This window comes from Triturus cristatus, chromosome 5_1 (assembly GCF_964204655.1).
Source record: "Triturus cristatus chromosome 5_1, aTriCri1.1, whole genome shotgun sequence".
Lineage (NCBI taxonomy): Eukaryota > Metazoa > Chordata > Amphibia > Caudata > Salamandridae > Triturus > Triturus cristatus.
The window spans coordinates 24,293,522-24,305,936 of NC_140587.1; the positions used below are offsets into that span (position 1 = coordinate 24,293,522).

Genomic DNA, 12,415 nt, shown 5'->3' on the forward strand with positions numbered 1-12,415 from the left:
AATTCTCCAAATCTTTGTGATCTTACTAAAATCAAGAAAAAAATCATGCAATTAAAAAAAATGTAGATGAGTACGCATGGACTTTGGTGTGTGTGGTGACAGATGCATTTCGGGCCGGCTAGCAGCTGCCACTGAACAACAAGCACCAATTCTTCTTTCTTTGACTTTGCTTCACAGGCTCCTCGCTCAGTCTGCAGTGAGAGCTGCCTCCCAGGGTACCGCAAAGCTCCAATACAAGGGAAGCCAGTCTGCTGCTTCGACTGTGTGCCGTGTGCAGATGGAGAGTTTTCCAACATGACCGGTATGTGAAAAACTGAATCCTTTAAGCATCATTATAAATAGATGTTAAATACTGGGAAAAAAAATTATAGTTGTCAGAAGAGGAATGGTGCCTGCAACACAAAACCTCAAAAGAGATGAAATAAAGCAGTTAGGGCCTCATTACGGATTTCCAAAGACCGCCGTATTACGAGTTGACCACAGGGAGGGTGGTGTGGAGCCGGGGATCTGGCACCGGTGGTGAGTATTTATCACAAATATATCGATACCCGTGTGTGCATTTTGACTGCAGATGTGTTGGATGCACACATTATATGATATGAATGTCCACCCACAGTGGAACATTCAATGTGCGGGTCGGAGAAAGTCCCAAGAGGTATGCCACCTATTTCAGAATACCAAGTGCTAAGAAAATGTTGCCATGCACGGTAGTGAAGTTTACACTGTAACAGTCTTCCCTAAGGTGAATTTTGGTAGTGTTACCTCGTTGTTCAATGTACGTGCTGTCTGCGACATCTATTCCCTTACAAGCACATAGCACTGCTTAGGGACTGGCATTGTTTTAGTAGGTTGTCCTACCCTCATCTAACGTGTCATAATGCACACGCCTATCATACCGGGCGCACATCATGAGCATGAAGGGAGCGAGAAGAAAGACCTGCACTTTAGCTTCATCTTTTCATATAAACTTAATTGTCTTTTGTGCAATGTCGTTTGGTGCCATACGGTCCTGACTGATTAATAAATATTATTGGCATAGGGTCAAATGGAATTCAAATGGATTAGAAAAAGCCTTTTAACAGGAAATAAATACGAACAAAGGAGGTTTTTATACTTTAGATAGTATAAGCACACACATGTATGGCAGATCATATGTGTGAATTCCAAGGTAAATGTTGGCTAACCCCTAATTACAAAGTAAGCACTTGGTACAGGAAATCTGAGAGACCATATATTGATGTGACCTGTGTTCTGTTATTTGTTCGCCTTAAGTTGGCAGGGTATGCCCAGACGTGGGTCCCTTGCTCACTTTGCCACTGGATTCAAGATAGCCTGGCTGATGAGGGTTATGAACCCGAAACCGGTCCCAGGATGCTTGTTTCCGGTCCAGGGAAGACATGGCTTGGCAGTTCGGGCTGGACTGTTCCCATGAGGCACAGTGTCAAGACCTATTTGCATATAGCTGTGTCTGAACTGGGGTGGCAAAGTGAGCTAAAGAATGATTATGGATTCAACCCAGATCTGTGACTGGGGGTGAGTGTTTGAAAAGTTTCAGCGCTCTGTCCATCATCTCCTGATCTTTCAGGCCAATCCTACTGGCCCCAGGCCCAACTCTCCTGTGCTGTTTTACTTTTTGCCTTGTTTTACTGCTTCCTCCTGCCTTTCCTCCGTTCTTCTGAGTGTATTCTACAGCTTTATTACCTGCCTATTTCCTGCTTTAGCCTTGTTTTTTACAGCTTTTCCCTTCCTCTCTCCTTACTTTTCTGAGTACTTTCTAATGCTATGCCTTATTTTTTGTTGCTTTCTCCTTCCTTCCCCCTGTTTTTGCAGTGCTTTCTCCTGCTTTTTGCCACAGTTTTTACTGCTTTCCCTTTCCTCTCCCCTGTTTTTCTGAGTTCTTACTTCTCCTGATTCTGCCTCATTTCTAACTGCTTTCTCTTTCCTTTACTCCATTTTACTGAGTGCTTTCTTTTGCTTTTTCATCAACGGTGCCTTGAGACCCTGTTTGGTTATTTGCCGCACTTTATAAATCCAGATTGATGGATTGATTTACTGTGACCAGCTTGTAAATCCATCTTTTTCTTTAACGGATGAAACATGCTGAGCTCAGATGATTTTCCTAATCTCATAATAATAATAGGCAGATTTATAAAGCGCACGGTTACACTCGGCCAGTGTGTCCCCACGCTGCGGTGCAAACTGCCCTGATTGCTACACCCTAACCTAGCCAGTCCTGACTAACCCGGGGGAAGAGATGCGTTTTCCAATTTTTCCTGAAGGTGCCCTCCAAGGCCTCCACCCAGAGGCTCAAAGGGAGTTTGTTCCATTGCTGTGCAGGCAAAAAACGAAAAGAGCGTCCACCCATCCTTGCTCTCTTAATAGCGGGAACGCACACCAGGCCCATCCCTCCTGATCTAAGTTGGTGGGTTGGGACATAAGGAGTGAGTAGATCAGACAAATAGGATGGAGCCGTCCCCTGAATAATACGGTGGCAGACGCACAGTGCCTTGAACAAGACTCTCTCTCTTATCGGCAGCCAATGGAGGGAAGCCAGCGCCACCTTCGAGGAGGCCCTCCTCGGGCGCATAAGAACCAGATGAGCTGCTGCGTGCTGCACACCATGGAGTCTTTGCATACATTTAGTCGTTGCACCCAGGTACAGAATATTACCATAATCAAGGCGCGCTGTCACCAGGGCATGAACCATGGTCTTCCTGGCTGCAGTAGACAGCATATCCAGGGTTTTACGAAGGCCCCTCAGGACTCCAAAACAGGCGCCTGCCACCCACCTGGTATGGAACTCAAAGGAGAGCTTTGTGTCTAGCCACACCCCCAGGTTCTTCGCCTGAGCGCTGGGTGTAGGGGTGGATCCCAAGCTCTGAGGCCACCAAGCCGATGACCACACCAACTTTGCTCTCCCCACCACAAGCACCTCGGTCTGATCGCCATTCAATATCAGGCAGTTGTTAGCCATCCATAATGCCAGCTCTTGCAAGCATGCCATGAAATTGGAGGCTGCTGTATCCTGTGCCTGTGTCAGGGAGACTGCCAATTGAGTGTCATCGGCATAAGACACAACCCTGAGCCCAAATCCGTCAGCAATCTCCGCTAATGGAGCCACATAAAGATTGAACAGGGTCAGGCTAAGGGTCGATCCCTGCGGCACCCCCTGTTTCAGTTTGATGACTTTAGGATAGTGGGAGCCCTGCCTCACCTGAAAATTGCTCTCTGACAAAAATTATTTCATCCAGCTCAAAGCACTGCCAGACACACTTCCTTTCCTCAGACACTGCACCAGAGTGTGATGGGCAACAGTATCAAAGGCGGCACTTAAGCCCAACAGGATCAAGGCCGCCGTCTGTCCCGCATGAACTTCTCTAGGGTAATACAGGTGAGACCCTTTAGTCCTTGTGCTGCCTCGTTTAATTTTTGGGCACTTGTAGATCACAAAGAGAGTCACCTAAATCATAAAACCCCAAAATGTAAGGGGGACAGATGGCAATACAAAAGCCAAAGAGCAGATGTTCACATGCTGCTTATGGCAATAGACTAGGATATCAATCAATCAGGAAATTATTAAGCGCACTACTCACCCATGAGGCTCTCAAGGTGCTGGGGTGGGGGATGCAGCTCAGGGTTGACTGAAAAGCAAGGTCTTGAGGTCCTGAAGGTGTGTAGAGTTTGGGGAGTGTCTGATGTTGATTGGGAGTTTGTTCCAGGCTTTGGCTGCGATGTGATGGAAGGCATTTTCCCGGCTCTGGTTCTGCGGATGTGTGGGGTTGTTGCTAGGGTAAGGTCGGCGGAGTGGAGGTTCCTTTTGTGTGCATGGAAGGAGATTCTTTTGTTGAGGTATTTGCATCCTATGTTGTAGAGGGATTTGTAGGTGTGGGTGAGTAGCTTGAAGGTTACTCTCTTCCCAACGGGAAGCCAGTGGAGGTCTCTCAGGTGTTGGGTTATGTGCTCCTGTCGTGGGGTACCAAGGAAAAGCCTGGCAGTGGTGTTTTGGATGGTCTGGAGTTTCTGTAGCACGGATTGTTTAATTCCAGAGTAAAGGGAATTCCCGTAGTCCAGTCTGCTGGTGATGAGGGCATGGGTGATGATCTTTCTGGCTTTGGGTGGGATCCACTTGAAGGACTTGCGGAAGATGCGGAGGGAGTTGAAACAGGTGGAGGCGAATGTGTTGACCTGGTGGGTCATGGTGAGGGAGGAGTCTAGAATGATGCAGAGGTTTCGAGTTTGGTTTGTTGGTGTGAGTGGGTTTCTAAGGGCAGAGGGCCACCGTGAGCTGTTCCAAGTGGAGGGTCCAAGTGTCAGGAATCACGGAAGGTTTCCTCCTCCTTCTGCTTCCGTGGCTTCTATGCTCTCATCGCAAACTCAGAAAGCAGTCAATCCTTTGAGTTGGAGTGCTTGTTGGCATCGCAGAAATTCCAACATGGCTGCCAACTTGCTGCAATAGCATATTGCTGTTAGCAGTCTAGTCTTGCAGTGAATGACAGTTGGTGAGGTGTGCTCCAACATTCCATGGTGCACTTCACCGAAGATTCCTCAGAAGGAGCACCTGTTTCTGCGTCGTGAAAGCCAGTCAGGGTAGTGGCGTTAAACTCGGGGTTAGTTCGTCGGTTTAAAACCTCAGGTTAGTTGAACTGTCTAGTGTAATTCACGTTTGAGAAATAAGCATTAAAATTCTAATGTTAATGAGAAAAGCCAACATGTTTAAAAAACCAATGTCTGCAGAAAGTTACGTGTGAAGAAACTACAACCAAAGTTAATCCTTTTACTGAAGAGGTTCAGAATTAATATAGAGTAAAAACTGTAGTGGAAACTGTAGAGAAGAAACGCCAGCGTCAGTCACTTTTCGCAGCGTTTATAAATAAATTCATTCAGTGGTTTAATTAGCTGAAACCTAAGCATTCTGGCACAGAGCTTCCAAGCTGTTAATTGAAGGAAGCTATTTAGAAGCACAAGAGTTATTTCATTTTCGTTTTCTGTGCGCACTGAAAGGCTGGTTAATTTCAAGGTCAAGAGCAAGTTACTATAAATGCTCTTCATGCTCAAATAAATCACCAGCTTTCTACACTCACTGGAGTGAAATTATTCTCACATTAGCCTTTGTGTGTAACCTTGAAATGAAAACTTAAAGTAAACGAAATGAGCAGGCTAAAATAAACCCTCGACTTTCATTTAAAGAATCTCCAGCTGGTAATAAAAGGACCTGTGCGAGAGAAAAAAAAAAATATGAAGCAAGTCGAGTGAAAGGAATAATCATACTTCCTTCGCTTCAAGGTTAATTAATTATCCAATATAGTCAGAGGACGTTTGCCAGTCCGTTTGACATTAAAATAACCTTCTCAATTGGGTTAGTCCTGAATAACGTTGGGAGTCTTTTACCACCAGAAAAATAAAGACCAAATCAAGAATTGTTTCCTTAAAGACTCCAAGTTCAATAATCTGGAACAATAAATCCAATAGACTCCATTTAATAAAAACAACTCTTAACTATCCAGTGAGTATACTCAGTGAGAGGGAAAAAACGCAATTTTCAGATTTTAATAAATTAAATTAAATTAATTGGATGTACACTTACCTTGTTTTTCCCAATTTTCTAGAGTAGAGAATAAGTAACATTCCTGCGACGATAGAACAATAAGAGTTAAGACTTCTCTTCAAATACATGCAACGCAAAAGAGAATTAGAAGAGGGGCAAAACTCAAAACACTTCCTGGTAAGATAAGTTATCTTAGTTATAAATGTTTTGCCACTTGATTTCATGATTTGTCTGCAGCTGTCACTACCGGTGAGGGAGGAGGTTCGTGCTGAACAGCAGTGTTGGAGTTGTCTCTTCTCTGTCCCATCCCCTTTCCCCCCTCGGTACTCACTTACTAAGGTGTAACCCAAGAAACCTAGTGGGGAAAGTTCCGAGAAGGGCATTGGGAGCTTGCGTCATTCTACTCCTGTGTGGTTTGCAAAAAAAGGACGCACCTGACACCAAGGACGAGGGCCTCAGTCTTCTCCGAGTTCAGTTTTAGGCAGCTGTCGCTCATCCAGGCAGCAACGTCCTTCATTCTTTCTTAGAAGTTGAGCTTGATGTATTTGGGGTTCTTCGTGAGGGAGAGGAATTGGATGAGCTGGGTGTCATTGGTGTTTGATACTATGCTGAGCCCATGCTGTCTGATGATGGTAGTCAGGGGGGCCATATAGATGTTGAATAGCATGGGGGTGAGAAAGGATCCCTGGGGTACCCCACAGCTTATCTCTTTGGGTTCGGTGAGGAAAGGTGGGAGTCTGATCCGTTGGGTTCTGCCGGTGAGGAAAGAGTGGATCCAGTCAAGGGCAAGTCCTTGTATGCTGGCGTCATGGAGTCTGGTTGCAAAAGTGCGATGGGAGATGGTGTCAGAGGCCGCAGAGAGGTCTGGCAGGATGAGGGCCGCGGTGTGACCCTGGTCGAGTATCCTGCAGATGTCGTCGGTGGCGGCAAGGAGGGTGCTCTCGGTGCTGTGGTTGCTGCGTTGACAAATGGTTCGGTGACTTTGGCTGCGAAGAGGAGGAGAGAAATTGCTGGTATTTTGTTAGGTCTGTCGGGTCAGCCGAGGGCTTTTTGAAGAGGGCTTGCTATCCACCCTCTTCCAGTCATCGTGGAAGATACAGGCTTCGAAGGTGGCGTTGATGGTGCGGCGGAGTTCGGGTGCGATGGCGGCGGTGGCTCTGTGAAAAATATAGGTCAGACAAGGTTCTGTGGGGGCTCCTGAGTGGGTGTTTTTCATGGTCATGGTGGTGTCTTCGGTGGTGACTGGTGTCCAGGAGGTGATAGTGGGCTGGTTGTAGTCACTGGAGGGTATGGTAGTTTTACGAGTCTGTTCGTTAAAGTTGTCGTAGAGGGCCTTGAACTTTAGGTGAAAGTAGGAGCCGGGTTTGTTGTAGAGGTCTTGGGATGGTGTGATGTCTGTGGCTTCGCTGGCTGGTTTGGTGAGCTGCTGGATGATGTTGAAGAGTTCCTTTGAGTTGCTGGTGTTGGTGAGAATTTTGTTCCTGATGAAGGTCCTCTTGCTGGTTCTTAAGAGTTGGTGAAATTCAGTCATGGTGTGCCTGTGGGTGGACTGGTCTTCTGTGGGTTTTCTGTTTCTCCATCATTTCTTGAGCTGTCGGCATGAGCGTCTGGCTTCTTGGTGGTTACTGGAGAACCAGGTGGCCTTCAGAGGTCGTTGTCTGTCAGGGTGGCGGAGGGGAGCAAGTTTGTCTGCACAGCTGGATATCCAGTGTTGTAGTTCTGTGGCAACAGAGTTGGCGTCAGTTGTGGCAGGGGGGTTGAGGATGAGGGTAGAGTTGAGGTCCTCTTCTGTGACCTTGTTCCAGTTCCTGCGTGTCCAGCATTGGGTGGGCTTGCGTGTGGTGGTGGTGCTGAAGGAGAAGTATACACAGTGGTGGTCTGTCCAGAGGGGCTGCGAGGTGCAACGGAAGTGGATGTTGGTCCCTTCAGTGAAAACGGTGTTGAGGGTGTGTCCAGCCTTGTGGGTGGGGGTAGTGATGAGCTGTTTCAGTCTGATGTTGGTGAGGTTGTCCAGTAGGGTGGTAGAGTCGGGGTCGCTGCGGTTGTGAAGGTGGAAGTTGAGGTCTTCAATGAGTATGTAGTCCGTGGAGGCGATGGCATGGTGTGTGATGAGGTCGGCTTTGGTGGTGGTTGAAAGAGCACAGGGTCAGGGGGGTCTGTAGGCAAGGGTGCCTCGGAGCATGGTTCTGGGGCTGGTCCCAATCTGGAAGTGAAGTTGTTCGGTGTTGGAGAGGGTGTCGCTTGTGCCAGAGGTGAAGAGTTGGAGGGAGCTCTTGTGTAGGATGGCGAGTCCTCCTCCTTTGCGGTGGGGGCAGTCTTTCCTCTGAGTATTGTAGCCATTGAAGATTGTGGTGGTGATGTTGTAGGGCGAGACAGCATTGGTCCAGGTTTTCGTGAAGAAGGTGACGTCTGGCGAGAGGGTGCCGAGGAGGTCCCAGATTTCTACGGCGTGTCTGCGCAGGGAGTGCACATTGAGGAGGATGCACTTCAGGGCTTTGTTGGAGTGAGCGCCAGGCATGGGTGCGGCAGTAGAAGGGGGTTGTGGAAGGTGAAGGAATGCCGGCAGTGTCAGCAAGAGAATTGGCCATGGATGGTTTTCGGCGATGACCGCTGGCAATTTCTGTTTCTCCCGGGGTTGAGTGTGAGGAGGGAAGCAGAGTTGTAGCGGTGGGAGGTTGCAGATCCAGGGTTTTTGTCGCTGATCGCTGTAGGGTCACAGACGGGCGCAGATGGGCTCGCCTTTGGTGCGCCTTCTGCACCATTAAGTAGGGGACGGGGAGGGACTCGCAGCTCGGAGGTGGGAGTGGGGAGGGGCTGCGGTGGCAGTAGCAGCAGTAAGGGAACAGGCCGGGTGAAGAGAAAAAACAGTACAAGAAAAGTGGGGAAAAAAATGAACACAGGCACAGTCAGCTAACAAACACAGTGGCAATAATTAACAGAAGAGAAAAAGAGAAGAGACAACAGAGTAGAAAACTTTAGAAATGGCACAGTCAGCTACAAGGCCAATACTGTAACACTACAATGAATTCAGCAGACAAGACAACGGAGCAGATACAGGGCCTCGAACCCCTGTCAGGACTGGCCATGGCATGGTGAGGGCAGCGGCACTTACCAGCAGAGCTGCAGGGAGAGAGAGCAGGTCCCTGAACAGGAGGTCAGAGGTCTATAGCATGTAATGTCACTGTTATAGGCTAAGTAAACATATTATACAGGAGTATATGTTGATTAAAAGCATGGCCCTTTTCCACAAGGCATGGTATTAACAATAGAAGCACCACTACATGTTTCTTGGTCACTTTATTGAGAGGGCAGCTCCACCCTAGTCTTTCTGCTTCTTCATTATATAATCACTCTAGACGGAACAAAATCTTCCCAAACACAGAATCATCACCAGGATGGGATATCAGTGTGTTTTAATGGGTTAATCTGCTAACTTCCTTCCACGGGTTAAAAACAGGAGCATAGTTAATTAAACCTTCATATTAACTCTTCTCTGTGTCAGATAAAGTGCATTCACCAGGAACCAGGTGCACCCTCATTACAATCCAGGCCACCCTGATTTCAAAATTGCACAAATTCTCCAGATTGGAAAACACTCATGTTGGGTCTGCATCAAGACTCTGGTTTGAGTGTGACTCAGTGTATCACATCAGTTCATTTATAGGCCTCACGGAGAAGACAGACAGGGAATGTGTTGCTTGTTCGTATGACCAATAGAATGTAACCCAAAAATACAAGGATGTTACGAAGACAGTAAATGAGCAAGAAATTAGATAAGGAAATCAAAGCATCTGTGAGTTGGGCAATGGCTCACAGGCGATATAAGGGTACATACTAGATGAAGCTAAAACCAAAGAGGCTGATCCACAAAAGCTCCACAGGAAGTAGTACTACACAAAATCTCTTTTATATGGCCTTCCGTGCCTTTGTGTAATGGAGTAGAAATGTCCACCTCCCTAAAGGCCACGGCCCTCTGAGTACACAGACCTTTCTATTTGTACAACATATGTACAAACAACCCCTGAATACTCTCAGTTTATTCACATTTGAGATATTTTATGCTGATTCACAAAGGCATTAAAGCGTAAGTAAAGACGTCCTGCAGGAATACTATTTTGCATACACAAAAATACTTTTGTAAATATGCACAAAGAAATACAGCGTGTAATAATCAAGTGGGGGAAAGAGAAGTTTAGGTCCATTCGGCTTCCTAAAGTTACTTATAAATCACAAGGGGGGAGAATGGACCACTTGTCCTGTGTTCCCATGGTCTTATTGGTTGTATCCTTCATAAAAAGACCCTCATAACATCTACACAGGTCGGGGGCGGTATATTTTCATTCTCCGCCGTTTGTGTACTGTCTCAGCAACATCATTGGGTCATTTTTTGTAAAGATGCTGACCTCCACCCGGAGGAAGACCTACTGGTACTGGCAGTAGTGGTCAGAAATATTGTGAGATGGTGCTCGTGGTGAAGTGAAGATATTAAAAAAGTTAAAATCCCTGTGTCACTTTTAACCTCAATAATTTATTCTGTAGGCAGTGATTGGGAGTTTAAAAGCGGTATAATGTGCGTTCTGAATGAGTTACTGTTCACTCGCACTACTCAGTGGGCGGATGAGTCATTGTTCATTCGCACCTATTAGTGGTCAACATGTTTCAGCCCTCTGTGCATTCTCGGGGCTTTCGTCAGGACCGAACTGGGTTGTGTAGGACCGATTCGGTTCTACATACAGTGATGTAATTCACCACTGGGATATGTGTTGGTCAGATCAATTGTATCTGTACCTAAAAGAGAAGAAAAAGGGTGGTGCAATAGGGTAAGGAAAACAATAACATTGTAAAGTTTTTCAGACATGAAATGTCGGGACAGTATTTACCAGGAGCATACGCAGTGGCAGTTCCATATACGCAAACTGTGCTTTGGTTTACCCACTTTGTGTGGACATGGCGAGAACTAAAGGAATCGATACATATTTGTAAAAGTAACGTTGTGTCTTCAGGAGTATCTGATGTATTAGGTAGTTCAGTAAGACATCGTGTAGTGCGCGTCTTGCTTTTCACTCGTGTGTTGTGTGAATCTTGGGTATGCTATCATGATAGTGCGCTATATAGTATTAATTGCCAAGTGATGCTTGCTTTGCAGTTTTACAGACTCGTATCAACTTTGGGCTCTGAAATTAACAGCATTCATTCATACGGGTAAATTTACCTTTGGAGCGATTACTTGCTACGCTTCATGGAGTCACCGGCAGGCATTACGGGCGATTCTGTTGGAAAGGAAAGGTGCGGTCATACCTTACTTGAAGCTGGAGGAGTGATAGGGAAGTCTATTCATTCCATGTTCTCACCAGTTATGATCGCCGTGATTTGCTTGTGCTGCCTCTCGTTACGGTGCTCCGAGTGACGCGAGGGCCGTTCTCGGTACGTTTTCATTCCCGGTCACGGTCAGAAAGGGAGAAAAGACTGGGGTGTTCGTTTGGTTGGCAAAGGTTGGCATGTATGTAGTTGGAGAAAAGACTTGAGTAGAAGGGGTATGTTGGTCCTTAACACCACGTTATTGAGGGTTCAATTGTATAACAATTTACAACAAATGTGTATTGGAGGGTATTATTCGCTAGAAATATTTGGTGATATTTTGCGGTAGTTGTCAACCTGATATTGTTGGAGAGTATCTGCCCTAATGTGATCAGAATTTTAACATCGATCTTTTAACCTATGTTCCTATAAGGTTTACAGATGTATTGGCGACAATTTGAACATATTGGAAGATTGTCTTCTGTAATGTTCTTACTCATTTCCTCTGTGTCCTTATGGAGACAAGGCGTTGGTATTTATGAAAGGGTATACCATGGTATGTTGTCGTTCATCCCCTCTATGTCTGTGTGAAGGCGATGGACCCAACGTTGTTCTTTTTCGAAGAGAATCTTCTCCGCATTATATGACTTGGTTGTCAGTGTCTCGAGGACTACCCATTTAAGGTCGTCAGGATCATGGTTCTGTTCGATGTAGTGTTTACTCATTTTGGTTGTGATTCGTTTACAGGTGATATTACTCCTGTGTTCACACATTCGAATCTTTACTTTGCGGCACGTCATCCCAATATATTTCAAGCCACAGGGACACACGATCATGTAAATTACATGTGAAGTGTTACAGTTTGTGTGGTGGCGTAATGTCCACGTAAGATCAGGTGAAAGTTGTAATGTTTTTGTGGGTTTGGTCAGTTTACAGACTGAACAGGAGCCACAGGGGTAGTGTCCTACCACTGGATTGCGGTTCCACAGAGTTGTTAGGGTTCCATCATTAGTAGTGGCTGTGGGTCTTGTATGTACAAGGAAATCCTTGATGTTCCGTGTTCGTCTGTTGGCAAAGCGTGGTCTTGGCCAGTCGAGGTTGTTCGACGTCAGGATTCTCCAGTTTTTATTAATTATTTTCTTCACAGCATTGGTAGATGTGCAATAAGTGGTGACACATGTCAATAAGTCTGTGGGTTCTTCTCGTCTTGTTAGTTCCAGGAGACTTTCTCTGGGCTGATTCCTTGCTCTCTTCTGGCATTTTCTGATGATTTTTGTAGGGTAATTCCGAAGTTGGAGTTTCTGTTCTAGTGCTGCTGCTTGTGTTTTATAGTCCGTCAGTTTGCTACAGTTCCGTTTTAGTCTTAAAAACTGACTGTAGGGTAGGTTTTCCCTCAGTGGTCGAGGGTGGAAGCTATTGCAGGAAAGGATACTGTTCCTCGCAGTAGGTTTGTAGAAAGTCTTTGTCTGTAGAGTGTTATGTTCAGAGAATACTGTGACGTCAAGGAAATCTATCTTCTTATTGCTAGATGAGTGTGTGAACTTGAGACATTCATCCCTAGTGTTGATCCAG

At 46.1% G+C, this 12,415-nt stretch overlaps 1 protein-coding gene across 1 annotated transcript in view; it reads left to right on the top strand.

Moving 5' to 3' along the window:
- Positions 1-183: 183 nt before the first annotated feature.
- Positions 184-12,415, top strand: part of LOC146829985 (vomeronasal type-2 receptor 116-like) — a 57,583-nt gene continuing 45,351 nt past the window's right edge. The window contains exon 1 of the mRNA XM_085603673.1: positions 184-301. Within this exon, the coding sequence (XP_085459799.1) occupies positions 295-301 (7 nt within the window). The 5' untranslated portion in view covers positions 184-294. The remainder of the gene's footprint in view (positions 302-12,415) is intronic.